This window comes from Ambystoma mexicanum, chromosome 3p (genome assembly GCF_040938575.1).
Source record: "Ambystoma mexicanum isolate Mex_15411 chromosome 3p, UKY_AmexF1_1, whole genome shotgun sequence".
Classification (NCBI taxonomy): Eukaryota; Metazoa; Chordata; class Amphibia; order Caudata; family Ambystomatidae; genus Ambystoma; species Ambystoma mexicanum.
This window is the reverse complement of record NC_090925.1, coordinates 349,802,161-349,821,838: the sequence shown is the minus strand read 5'-3', so window position 1 is coordinate 349,821,838 and position 19,678 is coordinate 349,802,161. Positions and strand designations below refer to the sequence as shown.

Genomic DNA, 19,678 nt, shown 5'->3' with positions numbered 1-19,678 from the left:
GCCGCTGCACAGCTCTTATTACCTCTTGGAGCGTTACCATTTAGAATTTTTGTCTTTTGATGTTTTTGTTCAGTAGCCTTGGGTCCAAAATCGCCACCATTTGCAATCTGTTTTTTTTACCACAATGTACGTCAAGTACACTCATTTCCTCCGGCTGAGAAAGGCACCTTGTCGATGGCTCTTTTCTTTAGCATGTGGTGTATCTCGTGCCCTGAGGCGTGAGGGTGTGAGTGAGATACCTTTATTGTGGGCGATTGAACTCTAGTTGCCGTACTAGATAGCATATAGTACCTATCTGTCCATAGTTATAGATTGCCACTCGTTGAGGTGGAACGCCACATTCCTTCCTATTTGACTGTCTTTGCGGCAGTCATTGTTGTGTTTTACTCTGGTGACCTCTCTGGGAGGTGGAAGATCCTCGCATTCTTTTCCCCTGGAAATCTCTATTGCACTGCAAAGATTGGTAACCGCGCTTGTAGCCCGGAGAATTATATCTTGGTCTACTGTAGCCCTTGCTGTCTCTGGAGCTTGAGAATTGTGTGTTTCCTGAGACTCCTCAAAAGGAATGAAAGGGGCGAAAGGATCTCCTGTTTTGCAGAGTTGTAAGAGATTTAGCCATGTCCGAATCTGCTTTCATGGCCTTAAGGGCTTCATCTATTTTATCGCCAAATAGATTCTTACCTTCGCATGGCATATCAACAACGTTGTGCTGTTCTTCTTGTAGAAAGTCTATACAGCGAAGCCAAGCCTGGCGTTTGAGGACTACACCATTGTTGATCTGTTTCGGCCAGATCTACAGTTATATTGATGCTATGATTCTCCTCACACCAACAGCATAGCCTCTTTTATTTGTTGTTCTGTCGGGTGTTCTAATAGAGGGGCAAAACGATGCCACATTTCATGATCGTATCGCACGACAATAGCCAGGGAATTTGCTGCTTTAACCATAGTGGCTCCAATGGTGAGAACCTTTTTACCAAAGGCATTCCATTTTCTGTTGTCATTGTCAGGAGGAGTGCCACACTTGTGCTGTGTTCTGGCTTTGCGGCTTGCAGCAGCTGAGACCACTGACTCTGGCGTTGGTTGTGACGTAAGGCATTTTGGAGTGGAATCTGGAGCCTTACATTTCTTTTCCAGTCTCCCTTTCACCGCCGGTTCCGTGACGGGATGTTTCATGGTACGGAGCCTCTCCTGCCATACATGATCGAGAATAGAAATGGAAAAAACTGCTTTTCTTCTTTTCCCCATGTGATCAAAGAGGAAGCAATCCTTCTTCTCTTCTTCTTTGTTTACCGACGCGGTTCTGGAAGATGTCGTTGTCGGGGAAGTTTTATGCTTGTCCGTTGCCGACAGAGATTTCCGGGACAAGTCCGTGGATTTTGAAGACGAGTGCAAGACCTTCTCTCTTGACTTGACTGACAGAGATCTTGACACAGTACTCTTAGAAGAGTAATTGGACCCTGAGTGGGACTTGTCACCACTAGACACTGGTTTCTTAAGAGGCGATGAGTGTTTGGCCTTGTCATGGCTCAAAGATGATTTAGCCTCTCCTGTCCTCTGCTTTCTCGCGACTGCCTCTTCTGACTTAGACCTCTGGCGTGACGGTGACCTCTTGTCAGAGGGAGTTGGTGTTCTCCCACTCTGGGATGAGCCAAGTTCCAAGGCTGAGTAGGCCCCTTCATTGAGCCAACAGATAAGGCGTCTATTTCTGTTTTGAAGTGTCTTCTGAGAGAACCCTTGGCAGATGTTGCATCCGTCGGCCGAATGGTTTGGGTAAAGACAGTAAAGGCACTCAGAGTGTCTGTCTCCCTCATAGACATTCTTCAGGCCGCAGGTCTGACATGGCCGAAACAAGGATTTTTTCAGTCCCGAAGTTTCCATAATGGAGGTGAAAACTGAAATATTTTTGGCGTCGAAGGACTCGAAAGACGAAAAATGTAAGAAGTTGTCTTGACGAAGTATACATTTTCTCTCAGGAGAACAATGCCAGGAATCCCAACAGCTTGGAAGACATTTTAAATCTGAGGGGAAGCTGCTGGGGTGGAGCTATGCACTCGACGTCGAACTGCAGCTGCCTAAAGCACCCAAAACAACGTTGATGGGACATTCAAGGTCTCAACGTTTTTTCCATAGGAAAACTACTAAGTTAAATTTACCGGGGTTTCCCAGCCTGACGACGGGGTATATTCACAGCATGTGAATCCATGAAAGATCCAATGCTGGAGAATGCTGCATTGCCAAAACTGTATTGGGATCAAGTAAACTGTATTGGGGGCCCAGTAGTATGTGCTATGGTGGGAGGAAGCTGTACAGCCACAACTGTAACAGGATCAAGTACTACACACTGCCAATTATGGGAGGATGCTGTATTGTTGCAATTGTACAGAGATAAAGTACTAAGGGCTGCAAATGATGGGAGGATGCTGCATTGCTGCAACTCTACTGGGATCAAGTGATATGCACTGTCAATGATGGGAGTGTGCCACTATTGCTGCAACCATACAGGGGTCACCTTGCTTACTGGGTTATTTGCAAAATATTATTTTCAATTTATTTTGTAATTGCTATCTTTATTTGAAGAATGTAAATCTCTGAAATGATTGCTATGGCTGTAGCAGCATAAGGTCAACTGTTTCAATCTATTAATGAAGTCCCTTTTCCATTGTACTTCGGTCTCATCTTCTCAACATCTAGCTAGACTCTCATGTGCTTGACCGCAACTCCACTGTCAATCTTAACATCAGGAACTCAATTGGCAATATATGAGAACTACAGGGTCAGGCTTAATTACTGTGATTGCCAAAATGGCTTGTCTCAAATCTTAAGGGATTAACAAATCTCCTGGGTGATATTTCAGCAACTCTACTTCTATAGATGTCTTGGCTTTACATTTTAATCCAACGGCCCATCTCCTTTCATGTTATTTGAATTAGCATTCAGTTTTTAAACGTTTTACTTTAAGATCCAATGTGCTGACTTGGCCATTAATATTAGCCAGTGACTTGTCCTTTCCATATCCAGTTGGCTGGCTTGTCTGTCAAGGCACTATTAATGGGGTGAAAGACAAGGAGCTGAAGGGCACTGCCACTGCTTGTGACACCTAGCGCTAACTTTTTGGAATCCCGAGAATAGTCTATTTATTGTGACATTATCAGAGTTTCATATTGCTTTCACTGTAAGACCTTTGGAAATATATCTACCCTGAAATGCTCTGAAGTCTTTTGGGCATGTTTTAGATATATTTAATATGAGGGATTTGAGAACAGCATGTGCGATCATGCAGAATTATGATAACACCAGGTCTCCTCTGCTTTCTATTTCTGCTGAGTGGAACTAGGCTAGTGAACATTGGGAATCATATGTCTGGAAGAGTGCTGATTACTCAGGGAGTCTGTCACATATTGCTGTCGGTGGCATGATTGATCTTAAAGCCTGAAAGCCACATGAATGTGGACGTGCAAGTCAGCTGTCGTGCCAGGATAATCTAACATGCACAGTGTGAGGGTGTGGAAGTATGGACTGACAAGGAGGGGTCATGTTTTTGTCCCTAAACCTTCATTTATCCACAATAAACCTAAATGTCCCTAACCAACATTATATTTTTTCATCAGGAGAATGACTCCCTTCTCCTGGTGTCTGGTTGTTGCAATGACTTTTTCAAAGATGCTACCAGGGGGAATGACTCCAGGGTCGGACTGGGACAAGAAATAGGCCCGGTCACCCAAAAAAAGTGACCCACCCCTCAACTCAAAAAAGTGGCCCACCCCTCGCCTCACGACCCTTGACCTCTGATGACATCACCAGAAGTGATGTCATTTGACCCCACCTCAAAGTGGCATCCTGGGAAACGATGAAACACGACCTTTCACGCCTTGACAAAACAGAAAGTTGCATCAAATAGCATTGTTCCTAAGCACACTTAATTACTGTGAATCCAAGCAGATATTCAAGGGCAAATGATAATGTTATTGTATAGCACTTTCGCTTAAGCTCTTTTTTATAGAGAACATATGCATACAATATCACCTAACCTGTGTTGGTACTCATTTATCGACCTAAGAGGATTAAAGGCTATAAATATATATTTTTTACATTTTCCTTTCTTCCAAACCGGCCCAGGAATGGCCAGAAACCTGCCCCCACACCTCAGGGACGATTTCGGCCTGGCCGCGGCCGAAAGGCCGAGGGGCCAATCTGACCCTGAAAAACTCCCTCCCCCTGGTTGCTGTACGGTTCTCAGTGATACTGCCTTCTTTAGGATCAGTTCCTTTAGTTCTCTCCAGGAAGTATTAAACCTTATGCCTCTCTTGGAGTTTGTTCTACTGTCTGGGATATGGCTTACTTTCCCAGACTCCTTAGGACCAGAGGGAATGACCCGTACCCTGGTTACTTAAATCAAGTCTTATAGTTCAATGAGAGTCAGTGGCTCTTCTGTTACCACTGTGCCGAGGAAGATTTCCTCCAGTACTCTCTGTATACCTTTTGGGGTCCCTGGCCCTTTCTAGTCAGTGGATTTCTCGTTACCACTGTGCCGAGGATGAATTCCTCCGATACTCTCTTTATGCTTCTTGTGGTCCCAAACCCTTTCTTGGTAGTCAGTGGCTTTCTCATTACCACTGTGCCGAGGAGGATTTCCTCTGCTACTCTCTTTATGCTTCTTGGGGTCCCAGACCCTTTCCTGGTGGTCAGTGGTTTCCTTGTTACCACTGTGCCGTGGAAGATATCCTCTGATACTCTCTTTATGTATCTTGGAATCCCAGACCCTTTCCTCGTAATGCCCACTATGAGCCTCATTGCTCCGATACCTCAGGGAAGGTCCCTAGTCTTCCTAGTTTCCAAACATGTGTCCCTTCCAGGTCTCCGGTACCATTAGTTACCTCGACTCAGGCTTCAGTATGTCGCTGGGGCTTCCTGGGACAGGGCAGCGTCTCTCAGAGTGTGCAACCGATGGCTCCTTGCAGGCTTGGCATTTTGGTCAGACCGCACAGACTACCTCCTACCTGGAAGTCATGCAACTGCCTCGGCTGCTCACTGCTGGGCTAGGTATTGCTTGTGCAAGACCTACGATTGGCTTGTTCACCCATTTCACCGGCGTCCCGCTTTTCTTCCTGGTATGGGTTTTGAATCTCCTGGGCTCTCTGACTCTCCGCGAAGAAGATGACACGTTCTTCTTCTATGTTCTCTTTATAGGGCTTGGTCCACCCTGGTGTAACGTCAACACTTGCTGTCAATGGTGTGCTGGCAGTCCTCATGCCTCCTGGGAGCATCCTCATGTCAGTGCTTGCACCTGGAGTACTCTGCATATTTCCTCTACTCTTCTTCATCCCAGTGGACTCAATACTGGATAAACCTAAGGAACTAAAATAATGTACTGGTCATCATAAAGAGGTCTATGTAGGGAAGGTGGGGCAAACCGTGTTTGGTGTATGACTATCTTCGCCAGCCACAACCCAGGTAAACGTCTGTGTCCCCAGGAGGGGAGTCCCCTCCAATGAGGTCCTCCCACATTTCACCACCCCTAAGGGGACTATCAGGGAGCAGACTCACCACCCTAACTTCATAGGAAAGGACTCCCCCTTGGGGAGAAGTGACAAGAGCTGGAGAATTGTTGCAACTGACACAAACCAACAGGTACAGCAGCAGGATACTCAAGTGAGTGGAGGTTGCCTAGAAGTGCTGAAAGCTGAGCCTGTCCAGGATTGAGAACTTGTGTACCCCTTCAGGGATAAGCCGAGCGTGCAAGTAACAGCAGAATGTTTCTTCCCACTTCAGAAGTGACTGGCTGTGCCCAAATTTCTCCACGGGTGGAACCTAGTCATGGTAGGCCAACTTCACTTGCAAGGGACCAAGTTATACCCAGAAAAGAGGATTCACTTTTTTGTTGGTGTAGACTGCAGAGTGTCATTCGAATACCTAAGACCATGCAGAAGTGAATGAACTCCCAGCAGCACCTATCAGTCACTGATAGAACCCAGTCAAAGAATAGGTTAGTAATTGGACTGGGTCTCAAGTGACACGCAAAAGAGAAGTGCAGATGGGTCACATAATCTAAGCAGTAGAAGTTTAAAAAAAAGGACAGGGGCATGATGTCAGAGGCATTTAGGGAGGGAGAAGGATATACAGAAAATATAAGATTTTATGAGATTCTGGGGAATGTAGAATTAGGACAGAATCATCCCAGAAGAACAAGAGAGGGGGAGGGGAGTATCCGATAACCGAACTTTGGAAGGGCAGATACAGCAAGCAGGGGGACCGAACAATAGGAAGAGAGTGCATTTAGGAGAGATATAATCACAGAAACGTTATGCGAGAGTGTAGCGGGGGAACAGACTCTCAAATTAATTGAGAGAGAGATGGTACAAGCAGGCCAGAACCTCAGAGGGATTGTGAGAAAGGATGTAGTTAAGACTGAATCTCATGAGTTGACAGAAAGAGTTTACAAAAGTGACAGAACCTTAGAGGGATTGGTACAGGGATTGGTACAGAGGGTACGGGTGATACAGATAATTTGAAGAATTGTCAGCAGAGAGAACGGTAAAGAGAGACTGTAGGAAGATTAGAAAAGAGTAACGAGTGGGTCAGAATTGCTAAAGGGTATGGAGCAAGGGTGTTGCAGAGGAAAGGTACAGGTGAGACACGATCTCACAAGGATTGGCAAAGAAAGGACCCTAGTTTGTCAATATGCCAGAAGGCACAGGGGTCAGAGTTAGAAGGATAAACAAGATGTCTTTGAGATCAGTAGAGGACACAGGCCTTCCAGATTTGTCGGATGACAGGGGAATAATGCTGTGCGTAAATATTTGTGCAAATGCAAGACTCTCTGAAGTGTAACAAACATTAGGCTTTAATGACACAATGAAAGTGGGTTTTGAGATATTTCCGACTATAATGACATAGGGCTGCCGCCGGACCTGCCATATTTATAGGCGCCTGGCATGCCGGTAACACAGGGGGAGTACAACCCTGGCATTCCAGGAAGTCAAGTGCCGGTAAATTGTAAATGCCCATTCCCATTTGAGTCCCATAGGACTCTTTGGGAATAGGGACCAGGGAAGCACCAGCACTGTTAACAACGGTGCCGGTGCTTCCGTGAAACACTGTGGGCGGGTGCCGTTCCACCCGCCAGGTCTGACTCTGTCGGTTCGGATAGCACCCGCCCGCAGAATCGTACTGTGCCCGTCTGGTAACAACGGTGCCGGTAGGCTTACCAGCACCATTGTTACTGGACCGGCACAGTTGTAATGAGGCCCATAATCACAGTAAGTGATCTCAAAAGTAAGCCACAAAAGTGAGGATTCCTCATAGTGGGGGAAATGGTATTGGGCCATTCAATGAGCATGACGGATTCTGGGCAGAATCCACACAGGTGAATATAATAGAGTGAGAATGGGATGCCCACATGGCCCATAGCAATTATCTCCTTGTTTGTCAGCCCTCAAATTGATAATGATGTGAGGAGCCCCAATAGAAGCATAGTGCTTTTATTTGAAATATCTTCCCACCTAGCACTGCCCACTGGGGAGACACAACCACTGGGGATGTGCATTTGTTCTTGTTTGCAGCATTGAGAATGTGAGGCATTCCAGCAAAGACTAGAGTCCATTGGACGCATGGCCCGAGAGTTGCCAGCTGATGACAAATGGGCCATAAGAAGCAGGGAATTCAGCACTTAATGAGCACGATTCTCAAAGCTGCAGGAAAGGGTTGATCAGATTCCCAGTGGTTTCCAAGAGTTGGGGCACACCATTACAGTGGATTCAATATCTTTCCAGGCAATGGTTGGAGGGGTTATTCTGATTACAATGCAGTTGGAGCTCAAGGTAATAACCATGGTGTGTTTGGGTGGGGTTCTATGGTCCCTGGGCACCTTACTCATTGGCACTAGGCTGCCCTCATTGTGCCTTCCTTAACTGGTACAAGTTTGGATTCAATTTTCCTTGTGCATCCCACCCATTGGCACTGGGCTGGCCTCATGGTTCCTCAGTCCTGCATTTCATGTTGTTGCAACAATGGCAAAGTACATTTACAGTCCTCACCTTGCGGGTCCCAGGGACGCAGTAATACCTGCTGCTGAGTCCATCAGCTCTCCCGTTGATTTGACAGTCTGCAAACAGGAAAATGTTTGGTTTTATTAGATGTGAGAGCCTAGGGGCCAGGCTTGAAGACAACATGCGTGGAGCAATGCTGGAGAGAGACTGAAGGAACGAAGCAACACACGTCTCAAGGGAGAGAGGCCGCACCATCATAGTAAACAGCTGGAGATGGGTGGAAGGCTCAGGGAACACAGATCGGGGAATGCAGAATGATCATAGAAGCTGAGCAGGAGGGAGATAGAAGGACAGGCTCAGCACAGGTGAATGGAAACAGAAGGAGTAGAACAGCACAGCTGCAGGGGGACAGGACCAGAGCAGTAAAGCTGGATTGCGACGAAGTGATGAGACTGGCACAGCTCGAAGGATACTGCGGCTGTCAGCATGAAGCCCATAGCAGCATAAAACAAGGATGGAAACTGAATGCACTAGTCATAAGAATGTTTTTAGAACAAGTGCATGGCCATTTTCCCCTTAACTCTGGTCTACCTCAATCCACAGGTTATTAATGACGTCCAATGTCCTGCTACAGCCTGCAGACAGGGCCACTCTGTCTTCATAAGGGATGGCCGCTGCCCCAGGTTTAGTAACAATCCCACTGCCATGCTTATGTACACTGGCATGTTTTCTCCTACATAGCTGACAAGGTCGCCATCTCTGGTGGCCAAAGGTGAACAAGAAGCTAGGACCTGGCCAGATCAAAGCTGCAAAAATTCGAAAAATTGAAAAATGGAAGACGGGTATTCTTTATCTGCGATCCCCGGCTGCGGACACTCATTCTACTCAGAAGGGAGATCAAGACCCTGATCTTCGAACAGCGCCATTGGCATGCACCTCGGACGCACCCAATCCCTTAACCCCACCCTCGCCAGTCGACAACCTCTCACCCCTAATGACTGCTCCTGTTGCTGAACTGTAATGTAACCATATTTATTTATTTTGGGTAGCTGTTGAGTGTGGAACTAGCTTTAAGAACATCAGTGGGTTGATGAAATACAGATAAAGGGGCCCACGCTCCTGTAAGGTGGGCCCCTTTATCTGTATTTCGCTCAACCCACTGATGTTCTCCAAGCTAGTTCCAATAGCTACCCAAACTACCCAACCTAAAGAAAGACTTCCTTCAGCCCGCCTTCTGTACATGCTCATGATCCCAACCCACCAGTTTTCTTAATGCATTTCTGTAAACTCCCCATCACTCTTTTCCCTAATACTCTTCTTTCACTACACCATCTGCAAAAGATGACCCTATTAAACATCCAGTGCTGCCCTGTGACAGTGTCTACTGCCCTGCCAGCAGCCATCCTGTTATGTTATGTTATGTTACGTGGCATTTATATAGCGCCTTATATATCATTGGTATGACATCAAAGTGCTGGTAGGTTGAACGCCCTCGGGAACTCTAGTTCAAGTCAGTAGAGCGAGATAGTGTCGTATGGTGCATGGGTGCACCGGATATGTGTGCAGCTGGCGTAGTTGTTGGATGAAAGCTGCTTCCTAGCGATAGGTGTGGTACTGAAGATATCAGTTGGATGTCTGCAGTCTGGTGGGTGGACACTCAGACTGGGTTCTGGCTGCGTTAGGCCTGAGGAACGCCTATGTGAACAGCTAGGCTGGAATGTGCTCAGCTAGGTGCATTTTATTAGGGTGATGAGGTGTTCATGGGGTCGTATTCGTAAGTGAACAGCCAGGCCGAACTATCACGGGTATAGCTGTGTTCTAGTTGAATGATCGTGTATAGTAGAGAGTAAGCGTAGTGGTGTGATATGGTGGTTATCTGTAGAAGCGCCTGAGATTCTGTCCAGTTCCATACACTGTGTCGAGTTCCATCCATTCTGTCCAGTTACATCCACTCTGTCCAGTTCCATCCACTCTTTCGAGATCTATCCACTCTGTCCAGTTCTCTCCACTCTGTCCAGTTCCATCCACTCTGTCCAGATCTGTCCACTCTGTCTAGTTCCATGCACTCTGTCCAGTTCTATACACTCTGTCCGGTTCCATTTGCTCTGTCCATTTCCATCCACTCTGTTCAGTTCCATCTATTCCATCCAGTCCTATCTACTCTGTCAGTGTTATCAATGTCATCTGATTCTATTCACTCCACCTATTAGGTCACTCAATCCACTCATCCATTCTGTTTGTTTCATACAGTTCCATCCAGTACTACCTATTTCCATCCAATTGTCGAGTTCCATCTATGTCATCCAGTTCCATTCAAGTCATCCAGTTAGCTCCATTCCGTCCACTATGTCATTCTATCCACTTCATTTCATCTGTTCCATCCATTCCATCTGTTTCTTCTACTTTTTCTGTTTCATCCACTCCATCTGTTTCATCCAGTCCATCCATTTCGTCCACTCCATCTATTTCGTCCACTCCATCCGTTTCGTCCACTCCATCGGCTCCTTCCTCTCTATCCATTCCATCCACTCCATCCATTCCATCCACTCCACCTGTTCTATCCACTGCATCCGTACCATCCTCTCCATCCGTTCCATCCACTCCACCACACCATCTACTCCATCCATACCATCCACTCTATCCGTACCATCTACTCCATCCGGACCACCCACTCCATCCATTCCGTACACTCCATCCGTTCTACCCATTCATCTGTTCCATCCACTCTGCCCGTTCCATCCACTCCATCCGTTCCGTCCACTCCATCCATTTCGTCCACTCCATCCGTTTTGTCCACTCCATCCATTTTGTCCTCTCCGTCTGTTCCATCCATTCCATCTGTTCCGTCCACTCCATCCGTTCCATTCATTCCATCGTTCCGTTCACTCCATCCGTTCCATCCACCCCATCCATTCCATCCACTCCATCCGTTCCATCCACTCCATCCATTCCATCTGCTCTGCAACCATCCACTCCATCTGTACCATCTAATCCGTCCGTTCTATCCACTCCATCCATCCATCCGTTCCATCCACTCTGCCTGTTCCATCCACTGCATCCGTTGCATGCTCTCCATCCGTTACATCCACTCCACCACCATCTACTCCATCGTACCATCCACTCCACTCCATCCGTACCATCTACTCCATCCGTACCACCCACTCCAACCGTTCCGTACACTCCATCCGTTCTACCCATTCATCCGTTCCATCCACTCCGCCCGTTCCATCCACTCCATCCGTTCCGTCCACTCCATCGGTTTCGTCCACTCCATCTGTTTTGTCCACTCCATCTGTTTTGTCCATTCCATCCATTTCGTCCACTCTATCCGTTCCATCCGCTCCATCCGTTCCATCCACTCTATCTGCTCCATTCACTATTTGTTCCATACATTCTGTCCGTACCAAACATTCTATCTGTTTTATTTACTCTATCCGTTACATCCACTCTATCCGTTCATCCACTCTATTTGTTCCATCTATTCTATTTGTTCCATCCGCTCTATTCCTTCCATCAACTCTATCCGTTCCATCCGTTCTATTAGTTCCATCCATTCTATCTGTTCGGTCCACTTTATCTTTTCAATCCACTCTATTCGTTCTATCCATTCTATCTGTTCCTTCGATTCTTTCCATTCCATCCACTCTGTCTGTTCCATCTATTCTGTCTGTTCTGTCCGCTCGGTCTGTTCCATCTACTCTGTCCGTTCCATCCACTGTGTCTGTTCAATCTACTCTTTCCATTCCGTCCACTCTGTCCGTTCTGTCAACTCTATCTGTTCCATCTACTCTTTTGCTTCATCCATTCTGTTTGCTCCTACTACTCAATCTGTTGCATCCGTTCTATCCCATCAATCCGTTCGATTAATTCGATCCATTCAATATATTCCATGTGTTCTATCTGGTCAATCCGTTCTATCCGTTCATCCACTGTAACCGTTAGATCCAACCTATCTGTTCCCTCTATTCCATCCACTCCATCCAATTCTAGTCACTCCATCCAGTTCCAGTTGACTTTATTCACTACTGTGCTTCATGTGTCCAGGCTTGCTGCTTCTTTCCTGCCATGCTGCATGGCTCACACAGACACCATTATCGTATAAGAGGCTTACCAGGTTCACCCGGAACAGAAATTTTTCTTCGGAGCTCGAGAGAATGCCGTGGCAAGTGATGGTCACAGGGATGGTCACGTGGATCTCCCCAGGCAGGCAGGTCACCGTTGGCGGCTTTGGATCCAGCTCAGTCACCGTTTTCATGTTTCGGTACTTCTCGTCCATCTGTGGAGAAGAAGGTGGTGCAGACGTTAATGAGAGGAGTGAGAGGGGGTCTCAGCTCTAGGTGCTGCCTAAGACAGACCTCACGGTGCTACTGGGTGGGAAAGGGCTGCCAGGTTCTGTGAGAAATAGCCTCAATAAAAGCGAGCCTCACTTTTCCGAGTGAGAGAGGATGTAACCCTCTATAGAGCTGCCTCTGGATGGGTGAGAGAGTGAGATCCTGCCCGTGCCGAGAATGGATGTCTGGAGTATGGAGACCGTACTGGAAGTAGGCCCCTATTACAAAATGTAGTTGTCTCCAAAGTTTCCAACCAAACTTACACTACTGGTAGTTGCATCTAAAACCTTAAAGGCATGGTCTAGTAAAAATGTTTACTGTCCCTATGGGTCGGCCATGTTTTTTTAAGCCTAAGTGGCTCAATTTTAGAAAACTTTCCTATGGACCTTACCCGAGTTTTCGTACATTAAACGCACGCGAAAACAAGCACCAGGGAGCCACCATTTTCTGATAATCCTATCTTTTCCCCGATCGCCCTGGCTGACCTGCTTTTGCGGCACTAAATCAATTCCCCCGCCCCTGAGCCTGACATTATCAAAACATTCATATTCCCCGCCTCTCTCCGTGACGTTACTGTGCTGCGTAGGCAAACGCGCCCAGTCGTCTTCTGCGCGACTCCACACAGAACCCGGAAACCAACACAGATCAACTCACAACACAGCGCGCCACAATCCGAAATATGAAACTGTACTTTAAAATGAAACAGCAACACGGTACATTTGGTAAAGTACATTTATTTGACATTAAATGTTTAGAGAATATTCAGCAATTGCCATATGAACTCCGGAAGCCATTTATTTTCTTTTATCTGTATCCGCAATAACTATTCCGTTTCATCTTGAGTCACGCGCTGTTCCTTTATGGTACACAGGGTGTTCATTTTCGTAAAAAGAATCACTTTGGAAGCACGGTGAACCGCAAGGCTGTTCCATCAACTAGGCACTAGTCCAGCCTAAAGGTTGTTATGTTGCTTCTAGCCACTAGTACAGCGTAAGGGCATGTGGGTTCTTTGCGATCGTCCCATAATATGGTGATCGTGCTCCAGTTGTTGACACGAAGCTGCAGGTGTCTGCTGAAGTATCCATCCGCCGGTGTCTCAAACAGATGGCAGTGGCAGAATGGGATCAAATACCTGTTATGAAAACAAAAAAATGATAATTAGTCTTGCTAGCCGAACTTCATTAATATTACTCATTTTATTTATTACGGCCGATCAGAAACTATTTGCTTGCAAGGATAGTTCAATGGAGTATGTTCGTCTCTAAAATCAATGCGAAAAGTAACGAGATAAATCGAGTCCAACACACAATGATAAACGACAGTTAGTCTACATGCATGAGGAATGATATGATATATGATATGGCATTTGTAACGCGCCTATACTCAAGTGTTTCTAGGCGTGACGAGGCAGGTGGGGAACAAGGGCAGACAGACAACGATCCTACCAGGCCAGGTGTCTTTCTGATCGCGCATGGGGAAGGGCTGTACATGGTTAGTTGAATACAAATTAAATAATAGGGCCAGCTGGTGGCAAGTGCAAGCTAAATGCCGGGAGAAGGGCCTGAAGGATACAGAGACAGTCCCGTAGTGCAGGTAGGCAGTGCAGGGAAAAGTGGCTGGGCCAAGGACCGAGATCGGTGAGACCAGTGGACCTGCATGCCCATGTGCCCACTACGAACGGTTTTACTTGCTTTTCCTAGCTCTTCATTCATTCATTTATTCATGCATCCATTCATTAAATCTTCATTCCGGTATAAAAGCGTGTAAAGATTTACTTACATTATATTTGAAATTTCCATTGGGTCTCTTCGTAATGCAGTCTGTAAAACGGACCGTGCTCCTGACAACGATCTTTCGTATACTGACCTAAAATGAAACTCGGTCTAGTTTCTGAATTTTCTGCCTTATCGTCTCTTACGTTATTGCGCACTCCCTTTAAATGTAGTTCTTTCGGCATGGTCCCTGTCTCAAGGTCAAAAAACAATAGACCCTTATACTTCCAGTGCAACTTGTGGGCCTCATCTGGGTGCTGTCCTTCGCATTCTTTATTTGCAACATCACGTAGTATAGGCATCTGTGAGAACTTGAAGTTTAGAATCCGTCTATGTAGTGCGCCTCAATGTGCAAATGCGAACTGGCTTCTCTCCCAAATGCCACGGCCCGCTTGGCTGGCGTGTTCTAAGTGCCCCAATTTTGTCCCCGTTGTCTGCGAGCTTTGCAGCCCAAATTGAGACATTTAATTTTTGGCGGAAGGTCAGGGAAAGTATAAGAGTCGAGTTAAAAGTGAGATTTATTGTTTGTTTGTTTTATTATTTGCAATACGCAAGCCTCCCCTCCGTTAACAGTGCGCAGCATTTACATTTACATTAGATGAGACATGAGAAAAATATATACATACACATATGTGAGGTGAATAGAGAGAATTCAAAGATGACACCCAGCTTGTTCGCCACCCATGATGGTGAAGGTAGGGGTTAGGTTTACAGGTACACTGTACAATAACATTTATTTACGAAAAGACAATCGTATTGCAATTATTTAAACCGGGATTTGTACTTCACAATCAGCTGTGCTTCGGGTGGGCATGGCACAGTCGCAATTTTCGGTGGCAATGGATCACTGCTCTGCACAGAAACGTCCAAAATTCCATATCTGTGCTTCTCTAACACAGCAACAATAAGACCTTTCACAAAGTCGAACTGCATTTCATCATAGACTGGTTTGATCACCCATTGCTTACTTCGTTTTGAAAACACCTTAGTGTAGCGAGGCATCCTTACTTTACCCCTAGTCCTAGATTGTTCACGTCCGACATTGCTGTTATGGGCCAAGACCGCTAGTAGAGTGCGATGTTTCATGCCCCGAAAGCTAAAATGCAAGCGCTTTGGCCTGTACTATAGGCACATATTGTGGAACACCTTCAAATCTCCTGTGTGACAGAATTCTGTCAGTCCTCTCAAATCTCTTGATAGAGTTTTGTCGAAAACAATCTTCTCAATGGCTTTGTGTGTCGGTGAAGATGGAATCAACCACTTCTTCTTCCGTGCCTCCTCTGGGGACAAAGGGCCATGTTCACATTGGTGGAAATGTTCATTTGCTGTCCAGCGGTGAACGTTGGTACAGTGGTGCATCAGTGACCGCCATTTTTCAAGTAGTATTTCCACTGACCCCTCACAAGTTTTTGAGCTCCATCAAAGATGGTTGGTGATAGAATGTGACCACTGCAAAATACTTTCAAAACCTTTTTTTTTCCCTGCAGCTGAGATTTTCTTATTGATTGATTCAGCAAGATGCCATCCGTCAAATTGATGTTTAATATGTGGGAACTGCTCTCTCATTGTCTTGGCAATTGAAACGTGTCTATCCGTGGCTATGAGGTCGATGTGCATTCCCCTCGATTGTAGATATTCCACTGATTTTACAAAACCTAGTTTCTCCATGGCCACTGAGGATGTACATTGTGTTACCTGCACGACCACCAAACTCACAATTTTCTTACTATCCATGTCCTGAAAGTGGTAGGTGCAGTACTTGGCAGAAAATCCAGGGCTATCGCACTGTCCATCGCCGGCTAGCCTGAATCGTTTGCCTTCGAATGTACTTGCTAGAGACAATTGTTCAATTTTCCAAGCATCACTAATGGCCGGAAACAGATAATCACGTTGGTATATGTAGTACAGCGCTTTAGAAATGAAATGGAGTCCCACAAACTGAAAGAAAGCCTCTAACTTTCTAAAAATGGAGCCACTAAAAAGTGATGCAGCTGCACACAGTAGATTGCCTGCTGGCAGTTTCCCCAGCATCGGTTGTGCAGACCATGAGAACCTATGATTTAATCTACAGGCGGCATTTATTTTGACGTTACTGCCTTTTATTTGACGAGTCACATTAATCAATGGCTTCCCACATACTTTCCCTCTAACGGAATGCACACATTTCAGCATACTTATAATTTCCATCAAACAACTGTCAAATACAATGTATTTGCTCTCTTTCATTAGACTGTCATCCTGCGTCAACGTTGTTTCGTCCTGTGACGTTGTGGAGATTTCAACACATTGGAAAGTAATATCGCTGATATCAAGTTCTGATGCGTCTATGGATGCTGCGGCTGGTTCATTCTCTGTCATTTCAACATCTATTACTTCAACATTGATGGGAGAACACAACAATGTCGACAGGTTTTTTGGTGGCAAATTTCTGGCGGGTGTAGATTGTGTAAATTGATCTGCAACTACTTCAGAGCTATCTTCAATACATTCAATAACATCTTCTTGTGGTGGTGCGGTCGCACTGTAGCTATGGTCCAATGCAACTTTGCTGTAGTCTACAAACACAGTTAATTCATGTTCTGGCCATTGGACATGAGCATCTCAAGCCTGAACATGCCTCGCCTCAATTAATAGTTCCTCCATAGTGTACACGGTCTGGCAAGCCACATCTCTCATTCGCTTCACTCTCTGTGTGTGTATAGTTCTGACACCCACGGGTAACTGGAGGAGAGATTGGAAAAGGGATGTTCAGTTTAAACACAAGATGGGGTGTAGTAGAATTGACTGGTAAAAAACATAAAATAGTCCCCAGCACAAACATTTTTTTAAAGTTATGAACTGTTTGTAACTAACCTCTTTTGTTTTTTTTTCTTTGCAACTTTTTTGACTCGACCTTCAACATCTGCACGCTGTAGCTCCGATTCGTTTCCGCATGTCCTCCCTTCCTCTTGCGCTGCAACGACTATATTTTCTGTATCCGCATAGGCAGCACGGAATGAGGCTCCATCGTCTCCCTGAAACATAGTACTTTCATTACTATGTATCAAAATATTGTTAGCATAAAACAAACGTGAGGACGAACACACAGGTACATCTCAATAGCCAAACACGATATAAACATTGTGTGCAACAATCAAACGACAAGTATTCGACCAGTGATGATCTATTTCGATGGAACTGTCAGTATCCATACCTCTGGCTCTGCATGGACTGCCATGAATGGTTGTATTGGAGAGGAGGCATCCGCATCTCCCTGAAACACAGTACTTGCATTAGTATGCTTTTCAATATTGGAAACGCAACACACACTTGGGGTCGACGGCACAGGTACATATAAAGAGATAACCACAAATGATGCATTGTCCAAAAGAATCAAGGAAAATCCAAATATGATCACATTTCATCGACTTATTTCAACGATTCCTTTACATCTGCATCATCTAAATGAGATGTTGTGATTGTGGTGGAAGCTCCATCGTCTCCCTGAAACACAGTACTTGGATTAGTATGGTTTTCAATATTGGAAACATAACACACACTTGGGGTCGAACGCACAGGTACATATAAAGAGATAACCGCAAATGAGGCATTGTCCAAAAGAATCAAGGAAAATCTAAATATGATCACATTTCATCGACTTTTTTCAACAAATTATTTACATCTGCATCATCTAAATGAGATGTTGTGATTGTGGTGGAAGCTCCGTCGTCTCCCTGAAACACAGTACTTGGATTAGTATGGTTTTCAATATTGGAAACATAACACACACTTGGGGTCGAACGCACAGGTACATATAAAGAGATAACCGCAAATGAGGCATTGTCCAAAAGAATCAAGGAAAATCTAAATATGATCACATTTCATCGACTTTTTTCAACAAATTATTTACATCTGCATCATCTAAATTGGATGTTGTGATTGTAGTGGAAGCTTCGTCGTCTCCCTGAAACACAGCACTTGCGTTAATAGGGAAGAAAGTATAGCAAATGGAATCACGTTATATGATCACGCATGATGGAGCTGTCATTATCCATACCTCGTGCTGCTGAAGAACATCTATGGATGTTGCAAATGTAGTGCGCATTTCCGAAAGCTGTTGCGCCGATTCGTATACTTGAATGTCAGGCTCTGCATCAAGTGCAGGGGTTGACGCTCCATCAACTGCCTGAAACATAGTACTTGCATTAGTGCGGATTACAATTGTGAAAACATAACACACACCTGGGGTCGACAGCACAGGTACATATCAACGGCTAACCACGAATGAAACATTGCGTAGAACAATCAAACAACAAGAATTCCAGCTCTGATAATGACGCTCGATGGAGCTGTCAGTATCCATACCTCCTGCTGTTGAAGAACATCTAGAAATGTTGTAGATGTGGTGGACGCTTCAGCATCTCCCTGAAAGACAGTACTTGCATTAGTATGGATAACACTAATTATAACTGAAAACAAACACCAGTGGACGATAACTAAGGTGTATATCAATTGGAAAGCAGTAACCAAACATTCGATAAAATAATTACACGATAGAATAAAACTATTACTTGACATGCATAAAACAAGTATGTAGCGGATTAGCCTAGTAAGATTACCTGATACACGCTAGAAGTGGTTGATAACTGCGACCACGTCAAGGATGTAGAATGTTGTTGCTTCAGATTGAAGGGATAGTCAAGAAGTTGTAAAGGTCAATTAATGATTGATAATGAAATGCCAATATTAAAAATAGCCATGTAAGCCGACAGAATACTTGTAAAATGCTCAATACAGCACAGTTCCCTGTCCCCAAATATATATACATTGCGTTTGTGGGTTATGAAATCGAAAAAGAATATATTGATAAATGTCATTATTCAAAAAACTATACACTCATATCAATATCGAAATTATTACAAGGGATAGAACACCTACAATATCAATTAATCCATTCGGCTACCTACACACTACCGCAAGGCCTAAAGCTAAATCCGGACACTTGACTCACAGGTGGCGGAATGTGGACGAACAGAGTGGGAATAGCGTTTTCGCGCAATTTCCGTGTCATTCGCCGTTTATTCTTCTTTGTTACCCAAGAAGTTGTGTACATGTCCAAGGAAAAGTGCCGGCTGCAGATGCGGTATCGATCACCCCTCTTGTCCTGTAAGACTTGTTGGACTCTACTTTCCAGCTCATCCAGTGGATATACGCAATGTCTGACCCATTCTCTTATTCGATCAACAGTTTTCGGGAATACATGCATTGTGGTGCCTTCAGATTTAGCATGGGTCTCCGAAGGGCAACCGCTAATCGAACAGGCAGGCATTGTTGATAAATCTGAAAAGTAAATATCGACATTATTATACAATCTTCAAGAATAAAGATTTGATACAAAAGTAAATGAATCATACAATGATCAATGCAAGGTTTGTTTTGGTCGAAGGAACTATACCAGTTCATTATGTGCGGCTTAGTATTTGCATAAGTTGCAGAAATGTATAAATGATGTGACTAAAAACTGAACATGTGACTCTTCCCTTGGATGCTCTGTATTGCACGAGAAGGAAACATGCTTACATTATAGGCTGGACCCCCGAAGGGTGCA

At 45.0% G+C, this 19,678-nt stretch overlaps 1 protein-coding gene across 1 annotated transcript in view; it reads right to left on the bottom strand.

Annotated features, from left to right (window-relative positions):
- LOC138580434 (bactericidal permeability-increasing protein-like) overlaps nucleotides 1-19,678 on the bottom strand; it is a 708,711-nt gene that overhangs the window by 278,909 nt on the left and 410,124 nt on the right. Inside the window, exons 12-13 of the mRNA XM_069650974.1 lie at nucleotides 12,100-12,264; nucleotides 8,037-8,104 (exon numbers count right to left, since the gene is read on the bottom strand). Coding sequence (XP_069507075.1) covers nucleotides 8,037-8,104; nucleotides 12,100-12,264 — 233 coding nt within the window. The remainder of the gene's footprint in view (nucleotides 1-8,036; nucleotides 8,105-12,099; nucleotides 12,265-19,678) is intronic.